Raw genomic sequence first — 17,064 nt, 5'->3', positions numbered from 1 at the left:
TACCGGCTAGCAATTACTTATCGTTTTTTATCTCATAATTTCGTTAGTTTAACCATCAGTTAATCCATTAACGCCCAAATGCACACAATTTTTTCAATGTTTTCCAACGCTTATAACTCAATAAAAATGCAATAATTTTTTTCTGAAAAGACACACTAGTATTTTTGGGTGTGCTCTTTCTGATTCTGGATCGTAAAATATTAAAAAATGTCGTTTAATATTTTTTTTTAAGATTTAAATAAAAAAATCACAACTTTTATTTATTTTTTTTCATAATTATTTAAAATTTTTCTTGCAAAACATTGTTTTCTAAGGGTAACAAATATATAAAGTGCACTAAATACTTTTATTATAAAAATATACCGGTTTATTATAAAAATATATGGTTTTTTTCAAAATAATCATGACGGTCTCATAATTGTAGCCCAATACATAGAAATTTCGCTCATTCTTGATTCTCTGTATTCTCTACTGACAATTTTTTTTTTCATCGAATCGGGTTTTTTTTAGATCACTGATTGTAAATTTGGAATGTCAAAATTCAAAATAGTGGATCCAATATGGCGGGCCAAAAAATGAAAAAATTGTTAATTTATGTAAAAATCGATATATGGGGGTTTTTTGGGTCGCTGATTTTAAATTTGAAGTCAAAATTTTAAAATTAAAAATGGTTTATTCAATATACGCGAGCAAAAAATTAAACAATTTCCAATCTCGATCAAAATCGATATTTAGGAGTTTTGGGCTTTTAAATTTAGATAGATTTTTAGTAAGATAGATAAATTTAGTAAGATTTTTGAAATTTAAAATAAATGATCTAGTTTTGGCGGAATGAAAAAATAAATAATAATAAATTTACATAAACTGTGCATTATTGAACTTTATTAGGCAATATTCGTTTTTCATATATTCGTATTGCTCTTCGCTATCAAATTGCTTTCGATAACGCCCGATTTTCATCGCGAGGAGGTAAACAATAACGGACAATCATGTTTTTAAAATTTTTAAAAATTTTTTAAGTTTTTAGGAAGTTTTTGTTTTTAATTTTTTTGTATTTTTCTTATTTTCTATTTTATTTATTTTTATTTTTTTAAATAAATATATTTTTAAACAAATTAGTAAAATTTGATTGTAAGTTAAAAAATATATCATTATTTCAACTTTAAAGCTCAATTTAGCACAATTTGTGTTAATTTATTATTATTTATTTTTTCATTCCACCAAAAAAACTAGATCATTTATTTTAAATTTAAAAAATGTAACTATTTAAAATTTTTTAAATTTAACAGAGAGTCAATAATGAGCGTAATTTCTATATATTGGGCTGCAATTTTGAGACCGCCATGATTATTTTGAAAAAACCACTGGTATATTTTTAAAATAAAAGTACTTAATTTATATATTTGTTACCCTGAGAAAAGTGTTTGGAAGAAAAATTTGAGATAATTGTGAAAAAAATACTACAAAAGTTGTGATTTTGTAATTTAAATCTCAAAAAACTAATATTAAATTATATTTTTGAGTATTTTACGGTCCAGAATCGAAAAGAGCACACACAAAAATACTAGGGTGTCTTTTCAGAAAAAAATTATTGCATTTTCATTGAGTTATAAGCGTTCAGAAACATTGAAAAAATTTTGTGCATTTGGGCGTTAATGGGTTAATTGATTTATCTAGTTACTAGAAGAAGTGAGTGTTAGTACATTAGTTAGTAGTGATGTTAGTAGTGATGTTAATAATAATGTTAAAATCTCACTCATATTTTGTTATATCACGAAATCTCACTCATATTTTGTTCGGAAAACAACGCGTCGAGATTTCCGTGTAATAATCCGTCACGTTTCCTAAATGGTACGCGCGCGATTTTATTATGCGTGATAACTCGTTCCCAATTTCCAATGCAAATAATGCAGCAATTAAACAATAATTGTCAAATATTTATTAACTATCAATTTTCACATGCCTACATCGGTCTCGCCGAGCCAATTTGATCGTCGGCCGATCACAAACGTCTTTTCCTACTGTCGGTTTGTCGAGGTATCTGGTGCTCTTTCTCAACGTCGCCATTGTTTTTAAATCGCTTCTGGTGTATCAACTTCGAAAGCCGGATAATTCATCGCGTCTCATTAATGCAGTCAACGTAACAGCCAGACTAAATATGAGACGCGTATAATTATATTTTTCTACCGTTATTTTTGACGAACGTGCGACGCGCGACAGGCGAGAGCAATTTGACGCGCAGGGACGATACTTTTTATGGATGCCGACGGATAAACGGCAGTTCGTTAAATGAATTCCGGCCGGCGCGTCCCGTAACTGATTACGTTCGGCCGGTTTCGAGTCGCAACGCGGGACTAATTACCCGCAAACTATTATTACATCCCATTAAACAACTATTCCGACGCAAACTTTCCGTCATCGTTGGGAATTGGAGTGCCACATTAGCCGCTTCACCGAGCTGTTTTGTTTCTATTATCGGGTAACGATCAATCGTTCCTTTCCAACGAGTTTAAACGTTTGTCTAGGATATATGTATTTCCGCCGCTTCTCGTGGCGCAACATGCCGCACAACGCGACGGTCAATCGGATCGGGATTTTTGTTTTCGACAGATTCTCGCGTGCGAACATCACGGATGAATATTGCACACAATTTCCGTTCTTTCGAACGTAATAAAAGTTACCGGCAAGGTCAATATCACAAGTTGTCTCCAAAGTCGTGAATTTACTTTCAACTCGTCCCACAAGTTGAAAGCAAATACACTTGAACCTCAAAGATAGTCCTTATAGTCCTTATTACGAACGATTAGAAATTTAAGATTCTTCTATCAAATGAAACTTTCAGCCAGCTTTCAGTTAACTTCGTCGCGTTGACCTCGCGAACATCGCATCGAAAATCTACCCGAGTCGTCGAACTACCTCATGCGTTATGAGTGAAAAAAGGCGCGAAACCACGGAGATAACTGCTGCATATTCATATGTTCCACGGTTAGAGAGAAAATTTGTGTGACTTCAAGTTAAATAGATACGGAATTATAAGTTGTTATATGCTCATCTATACAGTCATTACAATATGTAAATATAGTAGTTCTTATGATACGTAATGTTCAGTTAGTTCATCCTTATACGTATACTTGCCTCAAGGAATAAACTGTCTCTTTATTGTAATCTAGAGAATAAATAGGGGAGACCGAGTGTCTTTTATTTACCTCGAGATGATACAAAATCGCGAAATAGTCCTTTTAGAACATAAATATTTTACTTTGAGTTTCATTAAAATCGGGAAATAATATTACAGTCAAAGAATAAAAACAACTGTACTTTAGTAGTAGCAAAGTAAATTTTCAAGCCTGGTGAATTTTGTATTAATATTCTTCATCGTAAGTAAATTAAGTTAAGCAACGTGTTGCTAGTTAAATAAAGTTTCTTGCATATGATATATTCTTTTTTGGAAAGCAATTTTCATTAAAAAAATTACTGAAATCGAGCATATGGACGGCCGAGGTAAAGGTTGGCCCATCATTAAGGCCGGCAGGAGGACTGTGGAGATCTTTTGTGGAGATTCTAGAACTATTAACTAGGATTCATATTTCGTGTGTAGTCTTTTTATCCTGCGCTAATAGACAATTGAATTCGGTATCAGGCCATGTTGCTGCATGTTTGTATTGTGATTACTGTAAAACAAAAATGCGGTTAACAGGATCATAGTGGATATTAACACATAGTAGAAGGCTATCATGTTTGTAGAGTCAGTCATAATAATTAGTTATTTGAGAAATTGTAATTTCAAAATTCTGAGATATAGCGTATATATTTAAAATACTCTTTTGGTATCTCCTACTATTTATTTAAAAGATCCATAAAGTTTGGTCGCACCATATGGCAGTGAGAGTACTGCTCAAACACGTATAGACAGATAGCAAGGAAGGCCAGTATATCACTTCCAATATGTACTATGGTTACTATAGATAACAAGATGATTATCATAGCATCTTGTATGGACAAAAAATAACATTAATATTTTGTTATGGCAACCATATTTAAGAGTGCGATATCCTTGGAGTTTTCTCCGTGACCCGAGTCCTATTTTCACCGCGGTTGGTCGACGGGAGAGATCGCGTCGGGCAAGGCCGCGCGTGTCTACTCTTGCATCTTAAGCACCCGGCGATCGTTTCCGCGCTTAAAGACCGTCTCTCGCCTAGAGTGGAGATTCGGGGGATGTTTGGCGAGGACGGCAGAGGGTGACTCGACCGAGCGGACCGAGCGGAGCGTCGCGTCGCGGGGGCGAGCAGCGCGGAGAGGAGCGGAACGGAACGAGCGCCGGGGAGGACGAGGGTGCCGCGACGTCGTGCGCCGGGGTTGCACAGGATGGGATTTAATCTGTGTCCCGTTTCACGCTCAGCCAAGTGGAACCTTTTTGCCTCACTTTGCGGCGCGACTCGCTTTTGCGCCGCACCGCCGCGTAGATTAACGCGAAATTATATATAAAGAATGTGTGCGGCAGGCGGGTGTATGCACGGGTTGACGGCGTCGGGCTCGTACGATATTCGAGCCCTCCAGCCAGCATCGTTCCCCTGTCGTCGCTGGTGACCGTTCTCCCCGTCTCCCTCCCTGTACACCCCCTCCCACCCCCGCGGGAAGGACGGCATGAGACGAAAGACGGAGCGAAAGGGTGAATCTCGCGCGTGTACAGCTAAGTCGTGTACACTTGCCACCCTTTGTAACGAATTAAACTCGTGAAAAACAGCACGGACTCGTGCGCGCCGTCCCTTCAAAGGACGAGGCCGTCGAGCTCCGTCGCGGCGACGCGTCCTCGCTTTGACCAGCGACTATTTTTAACGCAAAGCCGCTCGGCCGGAAGGATGAAGCGATTCGAAAGAGCGCAAAGCGTCTTTGGATCGGGTCCCCGTGAGGTGTGAGCCGAGTTAGGTGCTTTTTAATTAAATACGCGAAAATTATAAGCCACAGCGATAATAAATCCAGAGATCATTGCGAGAGAGGGTGCTTCTTTTCTTTCTGGTACGTGCACTAAGGGAAAAATATCTGGTATTTGTAACTACAATCGCACAGGAAAATAATTCTTACAATTTATTGTTAAGAAAATCACTTTCCTCAATTAAATTTCGTTATAATGTTAGCGATAATAATTTTATATGCAAGTTACTACTCTACTATTTCTCTATAAAAAATATGGTTGCCAAAAATAACTATAATTTTAGTTCGATCAATTATTTTTTCTTTCAGTGTAAACGAATGATAAACTGTAGGAGAAGAAATGTTTAAAAAATAAAAATATATTTATCCTGCAGATACTAATAACATATCTATTATTTATCTATGCTAATAATAAATGCTTAAAATTTTTTTATTTAAATAGAATAAATAATTGTTTTCATAGAAAATTGAGGTTTGAAAAAATGTAATTATCTTACTTGAAAAATATTTGACAAGTTACTGTTATAGTAAATATTTTTTCACAATTAGTACAAGTAAATATGTTATTAGTGTCCATCGAACAAATCTTTTTTTCATTTATTAGATTCATTTATTTATTTTTTCTCTCAGTGTATACACCAAGAAAAAAACGTAATATAATCACATGAAATGATAATTATGTGTATAAATTATCTAGTCAAGAAAATTATTTTTTATTAAATTCTATTATAATTTTAACGATAATAAACTTATATGTGCATGTTACTACTATTACCATGTTAATACAACCAAAAGATATTGTTAGGGCCATAACATAATAACTTTTTTTCTTTTTCTTTCTCTTTCTCTCTCTATATACATATACAATTTTAGTTTAGATCAGTTATTCTTTTTCCCTTAGTATAAATATTGAGTAGTAATATTGAGACGATCAATCGCGCGTGCGAGAAAAAGCGGAGACGTTTACTTAGAGTGTCATTTCTCATAGCCGGTTTTCGAATACGTGTTGGAGAAAATTATAATTCAAGATGTTCTTATCGCGCGTGCTAAGCGGTGCGATCCTATTCGCGGATCTACGTGCTCTTATTAATTCGAGCAACGGTTGAATATTCATTAGGCACCAGTATGAAAGAAGTTACGGCGAACGCCGCATTAATTACCTCGCAGAAAATGTCCTTATCATTATCTATTTTATTTTAAACATCGCGCGCATAATCAAAGGGACTCGCGGGCTCACCCAGGCGAGAACCTCGCGGAAAACGATGACGGGTTTGCGATCGACAAATCGATGAATCGATGATCGAATCCACGCGCGCGTATTGTATCCTGTCATTTGTAACATACAGCCGCGAACACGCGATCGGTCGATGCATCAAAATTTTTTTATACTATTTTAAACGTGTCGCAAAATATCTCCCGCTGTGTTTCAAAACGTTTGCCATTACATCGTTGCGGAATTAAATTATGGTCGCGAAATCACGCTTTGCAAACAATCATTTTATCTGCAACACATCCCTCTCTCCTCTCTTTTTAGCTTTCTATCTCTCTCTCCCTCTTCCTTTTTCTCTTTCTCTCTTTTTCTTTCTCTTTTTCTTTCTTTCTTCATGCATTTGCGAGTTGCAGAATTGCTTCCGCGATAAAACGGCAAAAGTAAGAAGTGCCTCCTCGAAAATTTCCGCGGCGCCTCGTCGCGGAATTATTTGTAACAAGACTCTCGACTCCAATTTCTCCCTCCTCGTTCTCCATATTCCGTCCCCGTTATTCCTTTCACCGTGCTCGGGATTCGCTTAAAAAGCCCTGGTTATAATGCGAGGGTGGTTGAAGCTGGGGGAAACCTTTCGCGATAGGCGCGGAATCGTAGGCGAACGTATCGTGCCGACGCGGATAGTAGCGAATGAGTGAAACACTTCTCAGAAGTGGATCTACGCGGGAACTGATGCAATTCAAGGCGGCCTGTTATTTTTACCAAGATTCCTATAAAATCATCTTACTTTGAGATATTCAAAGTTACAAAGGGAAGTCTGAAAGGAATATATTTTTTTCATTTAGTAACATTCCTATTAATGTATGTCTGATCCTCGACGTTTATGAAAATATTGCCGTTTGAATACTAACTCCGTTCATAGCACCATGATGCAAGAGAGCGCTGTCATTTTTCCCATAATTTACGATAATTTATCTCCCAAAAAATCGTACACCATCTGCCCTCGACACTTTCGGTGGAGTGATCACGAAATGCGCGCCGGATTCTCAATCTTTTCGCGTCAGCGAAAACGAGGTACGACAGAAGTGGCGGAAGGACGAAAGGAAGTACGAGAGGAAGAGACACGTAGAAGGAAAGAGAAGCGGGAGTGGAAAAGAGTGAGAAGGGGGAAAGGGGGAGTGTGGAAACGGCGAGCGAGAAAACGCGTTATACAAAGTGGTTTCGCACAGCGACGGAGGCGGTGCGGGCGATTCAAGATTACATTCCAACTATTTCTTGTCGCTTTGCGTGGCGCAAAAGCGGGAATTAATTAAATTCGTTAATTGCAAGATGCATTTAGCAACGCTGCTGGCACTCCTCGAGTCTCTCGTCGTTGTCCGTGCACACGGTGCCTTTTCGTTCCAGCCTTTTCCTCGCGCCGAAGTCATGTCACGAGAATTTAACAAAGTAACGGGAAAGAGCGAAAGGTCCACTTTTGCGCACCGAGACGCGCGTGTCAAAAGCAAAAGGAATTCCTCTCTGTTCACCATGAGATCTCATGTCCTTCAGAGACTCCGTTTCCTTCGTATCCAGCCGAGCGAGCTGCGCGTGTATACATTTCCGTTTATCCCTGCGCGCGCGCACGTTCATTTACATTGTGAGCTTGATCGTTTTACAGTTCCTACAGACTTCCTCATGACGACTAAATTGTACGATACGTAACCGTGCGTCTGCCGTGCCGCCATTGTACCGCCGCGTCGCAATTACCACCATCGTTAACGTCGAACGCATCGCACGCGATGTATTTCCGTTTCGGCGCCCCCCGCCGCGCGCACGGCACCACGACGACGTGGGCGCATACCGGTATAAACGCCCGTAATAAGGTAACACACACGGCACACCGAATTAATCGGCGCGCAAGGGTCAAACTGATCTTCGTTACGTGACATCCGCAGGGCGGCGGAGCGTATGATCGCGGCGCAAACATCTCCCTTGGCGTTCAATCTGCCGCTTCGACAGGATTCGACGGGTGCGAGCGCTAATTAGACTAATAAGAACGCGTTCGGCGCGTATACCCTGCTGTTTACCAATCAGATGTTCTCTGGCGAAGTGACGTACACGTTGCGCGCGTTTTGATTCACAGAAGAGGACTTGATGCACGGGGGTGGTCCGGGTATTGGCGGGGGTTCTATGGTCGGACAGAACTCAATATTTGGGTGTTCGGCTGCAGGACACAGCGGGGTTAACCAACTTGGCGGCGTTTACGTCAATGGCCGACCATTGCCGGACTCCACGAGGCAAAAGATTGTCGAGCTGGCCCACAGCGGGGCCAGACCATGCGACATATCGCGCATATTGCAGGTCAGCAATGGATGCGTCTCCAAGATCCTCGGCAGGTAAGTAAGCGCGTCTCCTGTCCACCTGGGACGACATTTTAGTCCCACATTTAGTCCTTTCGGCCTGAACTTTCTAACATTTGTTATATTTTGATAGAGTAATGTGTGTTTCATGGAAGTCCTATTCGAAAAAATAGAGAACCCACAAAATGCTATGTGTAGGTTTTAAAGAAGACTTCCTGGCAAAATTAGTAGCTTAAATGAGATGGAAAGAAGTTGATACAGGCTTCAGTGTACATTAAAATAAGGTGTTAAGTGGAATATTAAGGTCGAAAGTAGGATCAAAATTCTCGTTTTGGGCGCATCCCGTGGGCGTTCGAGCCGTGACGATTAAGTGGCGATGAGATTGATTGCTGCTGTCTCCATTACAAGATATTCCAATTAAAGGAATGAAATCATTACAGAACACAACTATTGTCGACGTGACTGATAAAGACACCGTTTGATATGATTCGCGACGAGAAATTCGCTTCCTGTTTATTACTTATCTTGCTGTTGCTCGTCGAAGCTTTGGAGCAATTGGAAATATAAACAAGAAGGGAATTTGTTCGTGTTGAATTTTTTATATTATTACAGAATATTGGCGCAATGATAACGCCATAGTTTTCGTCATTTACGAAATGTCTAACTCTCGTTCGATGAGAGATTCCTTTCTTGTAGAGTATCCCGTATATTTTTCAATAACTATAGTACGTTTAAAAGGCCTGTCGACACGTAAACGTTAACGTGTGTCAAGCGGAAATAACGATCCCCCTCTCGCCTTCTTTCGCAGGTATTATGAGACCGGCTCGATCAAGCCACGGGCGATCGGCGGCAGCAAGCCACGGGTGGCGACAACTCCTGTGGTCAACAAAATCGCCGATTACAAACGGGAATGTCCCTCGATCTTCGCCTGGGAAATTCGCGATCGGCTTTTGCAGGAGGGCGTTTGCAATAACGACAATATACCCAGCGTAAGTAAAGAACATCATACGCGAGCTCTGCTCGATTCAAGGGGAAACAGGAGGAAAAGGAAAAACGCACAGCCAGGCAGATAGGTGATAACACTCGACAAATGAAAATGCTTTTGACGTGAAAATGTCCGAATGATTTTAACGTGTTGAACACGAATATCATAATTAAAATTTATTTATCGTAAAATTTATAATTGGCTCTCGTTAAAAATAAGCTCATGTGGTCCATAATAAAGGTGGTATTACATAATATATCCGTTAAAATTGAAATACTTTGAAAGATTGCAAAAAATCCTATTTTATAATAATAATACTATACTAGACTAGAATATTATGCTTCGTAAATATTTATTGATGCTAAACGCGCGCGACCAACGTTTTTTATTTTAGTTATATCTCGAAAACGTAAAAAAATAATACCGAAACAAAACCAAATACAAGATAAACATTGGTACTCTTGTGTAATATTAATGAAATTTAGGAAAAAAATTTACTATGACCCCTCATGAAATTCAGAATTGTTCGTTTTTAGTATCTTTGTCACCATTTTTCTCAAAATTGTGAGTTAATAGCGAAATTTAAAGAATGGATTCCGCAGGTAAAGATACGTCAGAAATGATTTATATTCATGAAGCGAAGAAGAGTTCAGAGGATGATAGGTAACATTACTCAATTTTGACCTAAACAATGTAATGTAAGTTATACATGTAATTTTGCGTTTCTTGAATCACTGAATATGATGATTTTTACCCGACTGAACCCGTGGGAAAGTGAACAAAATTCGCCTTAAAGAAATCGAAATAAGTCATTTTTTTATTAATGGTAATTTAGTTAGTGACGATTACGTTTCAATTATTTAATTATTCATATTTTATAGTTTAGTTTTATAATTTTTTTCATTGAACACCAAGGAAACACTTCTAAATTAAACACTACAAAAATGTTAAATTTAATATAACGAAATCAACAAAATATATGTATATAGTATGTCGATTTCGTTATGTTAAATTTCACTTCTGAAGTGTTTCATTCTAACGTATGTTTCCTTGGTTTTTAAAGAAAAAAGTCACAAAATCCTAAGCAATAATACAAATAATTAAATAATTGAAACAAAATTATCGTCAAATTACTATTAAAAGTGACTTGACTCCTTTAAGGCGAATTTTAACTCTTTCCATGGGTTTAAAAATCGTATTCAGTGACCCAAAAAGTGCAAAGATTACATATACTATAATTACATAAATTATAATTTACGTTACACTTTTTAAATTAAAATCGGTCTATTGTACTCATTTTGTCCATTATTGACCAGTGTAATCGACAGCAACGAGTTCTTTTTAACCGAACGATCACAGATCGGTGAAAACATGTTGCGGCGAACGCCAGGCGTGAGCTCGTCGCTGAGTGGACCACGTCGCGAATTCCGGCCCCTCAAGGATGCGACTCGTTCTCGCCGTCGATTTATCGCACCCGCCGCGACGCGCGAATAAATTTCCCGTGTCGGCGCCATGCCGGGCCATTGATTGGACACAGTATAAGTTTACGCGTAATCCGCCGTCGACTTATCGTGGCGCGCAGCCGGTCGGGTGTACTTACCCGTCGGATCCGGCCACTCGACCCTAATCAAAGTCTCGTCAATGCGATCGCCTGGGAGGGGTAATCGGTCCATTACGCGGACCTCGGCATTGTCCACCCTCTCTTGCGCGCTGGTCGCTCTGCCCTCGAAGAATCCTCTCTTGGCCGTACGTCCGTCTACCAAACATCCTGCCCACTCGTCCCTTTTCCCGATCGACCGCGCGAAATATCCTCGGAGGTCGGAATTGTCCGTGTCTGGCTGCTCCTTCGAGAAGGAACACCCCCTCCGACGGCACCCTCTCTATCGGCCGGCCGTCAGAAATACCGAGGGGGATGGCACGCGTACAAGTCGTTATCCATCGGCTTGTGGAACGATCTCTCTTTCCTTCTTTCTTGCCGGTGCGCTCGTAGTAACTGCCGTGGATGAGGAAAGTCGACGGACAGATGACGGGGGGTTGCAGGGTGATCAATCAGAACGTCTAGCGCGCGCCCGTGCGCTTCTCCTGTCGTCGAGCGTGTAACGCGTCGTCCAACGGCGGGGTTAGGTCTGAGAACGTCGCTCTCCAGTGGGTTCGAAGTCACAGTCGCTTCGTGTTAACTTTTTACCCTTCAAATGATACACGTTTACTAAACGGCGAAGTTTTAAATTTCTTTGAAAGAGAGCGACTAAGCTCTCATAAGTTTTTAGTTTGTAGCATTCGAAATCTTAAACTATATTTTGTTAAAATTGCTATTGTAACGGGTAGATCAAAGATATGTAAATATCAAAATGATATGTAATGTGTAAAATGATGTGATATGTAAATATCAAAGCGTCTCACCATTTTGGAGAAAATGGCCCAACAAGATACATATTCTGTCGAAATAAATGGTGTCGTTAGGATCCTTACAGGAGATAGAAAATGTTATAGGAAGTGGGAGAGAGATGAAAGTATTTATCAATTAATACGGGTTATATAATAATTGGCTAATAACAGAGGAAATCGAGACTAGATGGCCTATATTTTAGGATTTCATAGTTACAATTTCTTAGGTAATTAATTATTGTAACTAACTCTATAAATAGGGGAAATCTTCTCCTTAATGGCCGCCACAACCTTATTAATTTTGTTTTGTAATAACCAAAATACGGATATAGAAAAATAGCTATTTTATCCTGGTACCGGGCTCAGTTGTCCAGTAGCGCAGCATAAAAGAAAGCCGCGCATAAAATATGTATTCTAATTAGTAGTTCCAGAGTCTCCGCGAGAAATTTCCACAGTTTCCCTGCCCTTAATTATGAGCCAACTTTACCTCGTACGCCTATATGTTCTATTTCAACCATTTTATGAATGAAAATTGCATTTATTATCAGAAACAGTATATCGTATACTTGCAAGAAATGTCACTCTAGCTAGTAACACGCCGCTTAATTTTATTCAATCACAATGGAGAACATTAATACAAAATTTCGAGAGGCTCGAATATTTACTTTGCTATTACCAAATCAGTTTTTTCTTTTTCTTAATTGTAATATACTGAGAGAAATTATTCGATAAGAAATTAATAAACGGATATTTCCGATTAAAATACTGACGAATTTTTGTATCCGATCAGGAAACATACAATGAGAAATATTGGCTCATAATTTCTTGATTGGTTTATTTAATGAAATGCCATGATCGAAAATATTGGATTAAATTTAATCGGATATCCTGATCGGGTATAAAAATTTATCGGCATTTTGATCGGAAATATTTGTTTGTTAATTTTTTATCGCATAATTTTTTTAGTATATTATACCGATTTTAATGAAACTCAGGGAAAAGTATTTATATCCTAAAAGGACTATTTCGCGATTTTATATTCACTATTTCTCTCAAGATAAATTGAAAAAAGAGTATATGAACAACATATCTCTGGGGCCATATAGCCTCAGTCTCCTCTATTTATTAATTCAGGATGACTTTTACCAAGCTCCGATTAACTTAATCGTCGATTAATCCCGTTGTAATTAGCAGAATTGGCCAATAGCTATTTGCTGGTTACAACGGAATTAATCGATGACTAAGTTAATCGGAGCTTGATAAAAGTCACCCTTAAATTAATAAATATTATTAGCATCTATAATCCGTATTATTTTATTGATATAGGACTTTTATCTCTCTCATTACTTGAAACATTTCCTATACTATATGAGAGTCCTAATGATACCATTTATTCCGACAGAATATATATCTGTTTGTGGGCCATTTTTTCTCAAATAATGAGGCACATAGCTTTAATATTTATATATCTTTAATTTATTCATGAATAGCTATTTGTAGTTTTATCAAAAAATAATTTAAAATTTTGAATGTCGCAAAATGTATGGACCTAAATTTGGTCGTACATTTTCGAAATTTTATATTTCTTTTTATTCTTATTTTTATATTTCATGATAAAACTCCACGATAAAACTCGGATCCCAAAATCAACGTACGAAATCTTCGGTATGATCAGTATGCGAACGAAGCAGGGATCGCCAGAGTTGCTTTCGAACGTAGCTCAAGAAGAGCGGTGAAAGATGGAGACATTGGGTCGGGATTTTTCGATATTTTCTTCGATCGTTTCGATTCTCTTTCAACTATCAGTGGATCGCTGGTGGCGTCGGCGGTGGCGTTGGCTGTTGTGGCGGCTACACATCGTGTCGGGGGTTGGTGACGGGAGTGCGACGGGGGTTAGTCGGCGGCGAGAGCGGACGGGAGCGGGTAGAATCAGGGTGAATGGGATCAGTTAAGCGTGTTGCACAATTATTCGTGTCCGGTCGCGCGTGTAATGGCCTGCATCGGCGCTGCGGCTGTTGTGCGGCGAGAGTGGAGCGGTACGGCGGGATCTCTCTCTCTCTCTCTCTCTCTCTCTCTCTCTCTCTCTCTCTCTCCCTTCCTCTCTCCCTCTTTCTCTCCCTCCTGCCTCAGCATCCAGACTGGATGGATGGTCTGATGACGGAGAGGCTGGTCCAGGTTAGCCGGGGCTAACTCGTCCTGAAACGTCGCTTCCGCTATGCGCCTGTTATTATCTATCGCGGCGAGCCCAGACGATAGGAATTACGTATGCTCGATGAGCTCCGTGGCTGCTCGTAGTCGATGCGATCGATGAAAATCGTCGAAAACCGTCGTCGATGGCTCTCGCAATCGTCGGGAAGAGGGACGAGCCTCGCGGCGGACTGAATTCAAACGAGATCCGTCTACCTCTTCTCTCTCAAGCTTCTTAACCTGTCTCCGTCACGTCGTGACGATCGTTATGCCGGGAACCAAGAGTGTTTCACGACGCGGTTTCGACACGGTGGCGAGTGCAGCCGACACAGCGATGCACGAATAGCTTGATCGAGCGCCAGCCGTCGAACTCTCCCGAGTCTCTTCGCTTTAATAATCGGCCGTGTCGCGCATTGTACTCCGACAATGATGTTCTCTCTCCCTCTCACTTTTTCCCGTTGGCGCCGCACGACCATTATTCGGTCGGTTTTCAGTCAAACTACGCGAGAAGGTTCGGCTTTGCGTGCTCGCGCGGGAGGCTCTCGTGGAGGTTCTCTCAGTCGACCTCGTAATTAAGAAGCACCGCTCGATATCCGACGTCCGCCGCATTAACGGCGGTGTATATCCGGTCGTCGCTGCACTAAGCTCGACGTCGATGCAGTGGGGTGACGGGGGAAGGGGTTGGCGCGCGTATGGAGCGCGCCGAGGACCATTATGTACAAGTTGAGAGAGCGCGATGCTTGGGTCCCCGCACTACGTCAGCTCGTTATAACTTCGGAGTTAGCCAGTGGCTCGGTCGTCGGCGCAAGATGAAGACGACGACGAGGACGAGGACGAGCGTGCTCGCGTTAGAGGGGGATACGAAGAGCCGTGGAGACCGTTTTATGTAATAATAATTGGACGGCGGTGTCCTTTCATCTGTGGTACGCGGGACGACGAAAAAGAGGAAGAAGGATTCGTATGGGGTGGCGAGGGGCGGACAATCGGCGACGACGACGGAAATGATTCTCGTGCGACAACGACGACGACGAGGACGATGACGACAACGACGAGTGGCTGCGGTCGCGAGATTTTACAAAGAGCCGCGCCCCGTCGCGTCGGTCCGTTTCACTTGCCCTCGTCTGCCTTTCCCTTGATCCGTCTCAAATGAAGGACGGAGTAATAGGGATACATCGCGAGTCAATAATGATGGTTATATGCCATTAAGGATTAAAGAGTTTCGACAAGTTGAATTTCAGATTAATACGAGAGCTCTGCAAATCAAGATCCTGATAATATCCGATCCGGTCCCATTCATTATCGACTGTAACCTGAATTGGTCTGTATTCGCTTTGGTAAAGTCAGATCGCGTCTGTTTGTGGATCAATCATTCTGTTGACAAGAGAATCATTTTGTTGACAAGATAACGATCCGTTCCAGGCGCGCTCTGACTTTACCAAAGTGGATACAAAGTGGGCCACGATGTGCAGGTTGTATTTGATAATGACTCACGCCGGATCTCGAATATTATCGGGCCCTGGTCTGCAGAGCTCTAATTACTACAGCGAAAAAACAATGTGGTTGTCCTACACACGAATCTGCTTGGCGCAAACAGATAGACATGTGGGCCAATTATACTGTGTCTTCCTCTATCAAATGTATGTGCACATTTTTAAATATCGTGTTGAAATTGGGGCAGACCCTCCTCAAACGAGGGTTACATCACGAATTTATGAAACTTATGAAAAGATGAGAATCGCGACGCGTAGTTGGATGAAAATGTAAACAGTTGGGCGCTCCGCAGAGGTCTTTCGCGATCCTGGTAGGAATAAATTAATGAGTGACACTAGCTTCAATTGGTTCTCAGTAGAGGTTTGATCTTTTTCTCGCAGGTGTCGTCCATTAACAGGGTGCTCAGAAATCTGGCCTCGCAAAAGGAGCAACAGGCGGCCGCGGTGCAGGCGCATCAGGGTGCCGAGAGTGTCTACGACAAGCTGAGAATGTTCAACGGGCAGGCAGCGGGCTGGCCGCCAGCGTGGTATTCGGCGACACCTTCCCATCACCCCTTGGCCACGGGAATTCCAACCGCAACTCCCGGATCCGGCCAGACTCTCCTACCCGGTAGCCAGCTTCACGGGCGTGACGACTCCTTGCTGAAACGAAGCGGTAAGTTTTGACTTTCGTCGCGTCCACGACGACAATCGCACAACTATTCGGCAAGTGTCAAAAAGTTCGGTTCGATTTTGGAATCTAACTTCATTTCATTGTATTCGAGGTTCACATAAAAGTTTGTTGTCAATCAAGTTTGCTAACGTTCTAGTAATTCTACAAATTTGACGAATCACATTTTCAACAATTATAAAATTTTAAAAACAAGGAAAAATTGGTCTTCTACTCCATGTAGTAAGCAAGCCGGGTATTTAATTTAATATTTTTCATTAAAATACTAAATTTTCATTAAAATATAAGTTTTATAAATCAATTAATAGATGAAAAATTTGCGAATATATAATTTTATAAAAATATTTGAAACATTTATTTCATTCAAGTATGTATTTTTTGTGTACATATGAGTATTGTTCATATAATCGTCAATCGTCCAGTAACATGTCAGTTCATTTATGCCTTCTTAGACTTTTTCCTCATATTCATTTCTCTGGAGATCCTGTCATGTTATTTATATCGTTTCGTTTTCTCTGTGCAATTCTATCTATCGTTCGCACCATCTTTCTCTCTTGCTTTTCCTATCTATATCTCAAATTTCTTGTTCTACCTCGTCCTCTTTTCACCTGAGTCTCCTCGCGCTCTATTTAAATGGATCCGGCGCCTCAAAGTTAGCGGTAACATTTTCTCGAGAGATTGTTAACAATAATATTCTTGTAGAGAGAATAAATTCTTCTTTTAAGTATAAAAACAGTTAAGGTAAAAACAGTTTTTCTTAAAATTTTGATGAGTATATCTTAAAACTATTTAATCATTATATATTAACTAATTAATAAACACTATTATATATATATATATATATATATATATATATATATATATATATATAT

General features: G+C 40.1%; 1 protein-coding gene across 2 annotated transcripts in view; it reads left to right on the top strand.

Annotated features, from left to right (window-relative positions):
- The window catches only part of LOC116851622 (paired box protein Pax-6-like), a 47,972-nt gene that overhangs the window by 8,055 nt on the left and 22,853 nt on the right, over window positions 1-17,064 (top strand). For both annotated transcript variants that reach the window (XM_032831234.1, XM_032831233.1), the window contains exons 2-4: window positions 8,259-8,511; window positions 9,284-9,464; window positions 15,904-16,177. In XM_032831234.1, the coding sequence (XP_032687125.1) occupies window positions 8,259-8,511; window positions 9,284-9,464; window positions 15,904-16,177 (708 nt within the window). The remainder of the gene's footprint in view (window positions 1-8,258; window positions 8,512-9,283; window positions 9,465-15,903; window positions 16,178-17,064) is intronic.

The sequence above is a fragment of the Odontomachus brunneus genome, unplaced genomic scaffold, assembly GCF_010583005.1.
Source record: "Odontomachus brunneus isolate Ranch 3 - 2012 unplaced genomic scaffold, Obru_v1 Obru_scaffold_182, whole genome shotgun sequence".
Taxonomy (NCBI): Eukaryota; Metazoa; Arthropoda; class Insecta; order Hymenoptera; family Formicidae; genus Odontomachus; species Odontomachus brunneus.
The sequence above is the reverse complement of the archived record's forward strand: the minus strand, read 5'-3'. Positions and strand labels throughout refer to the sequence as shown.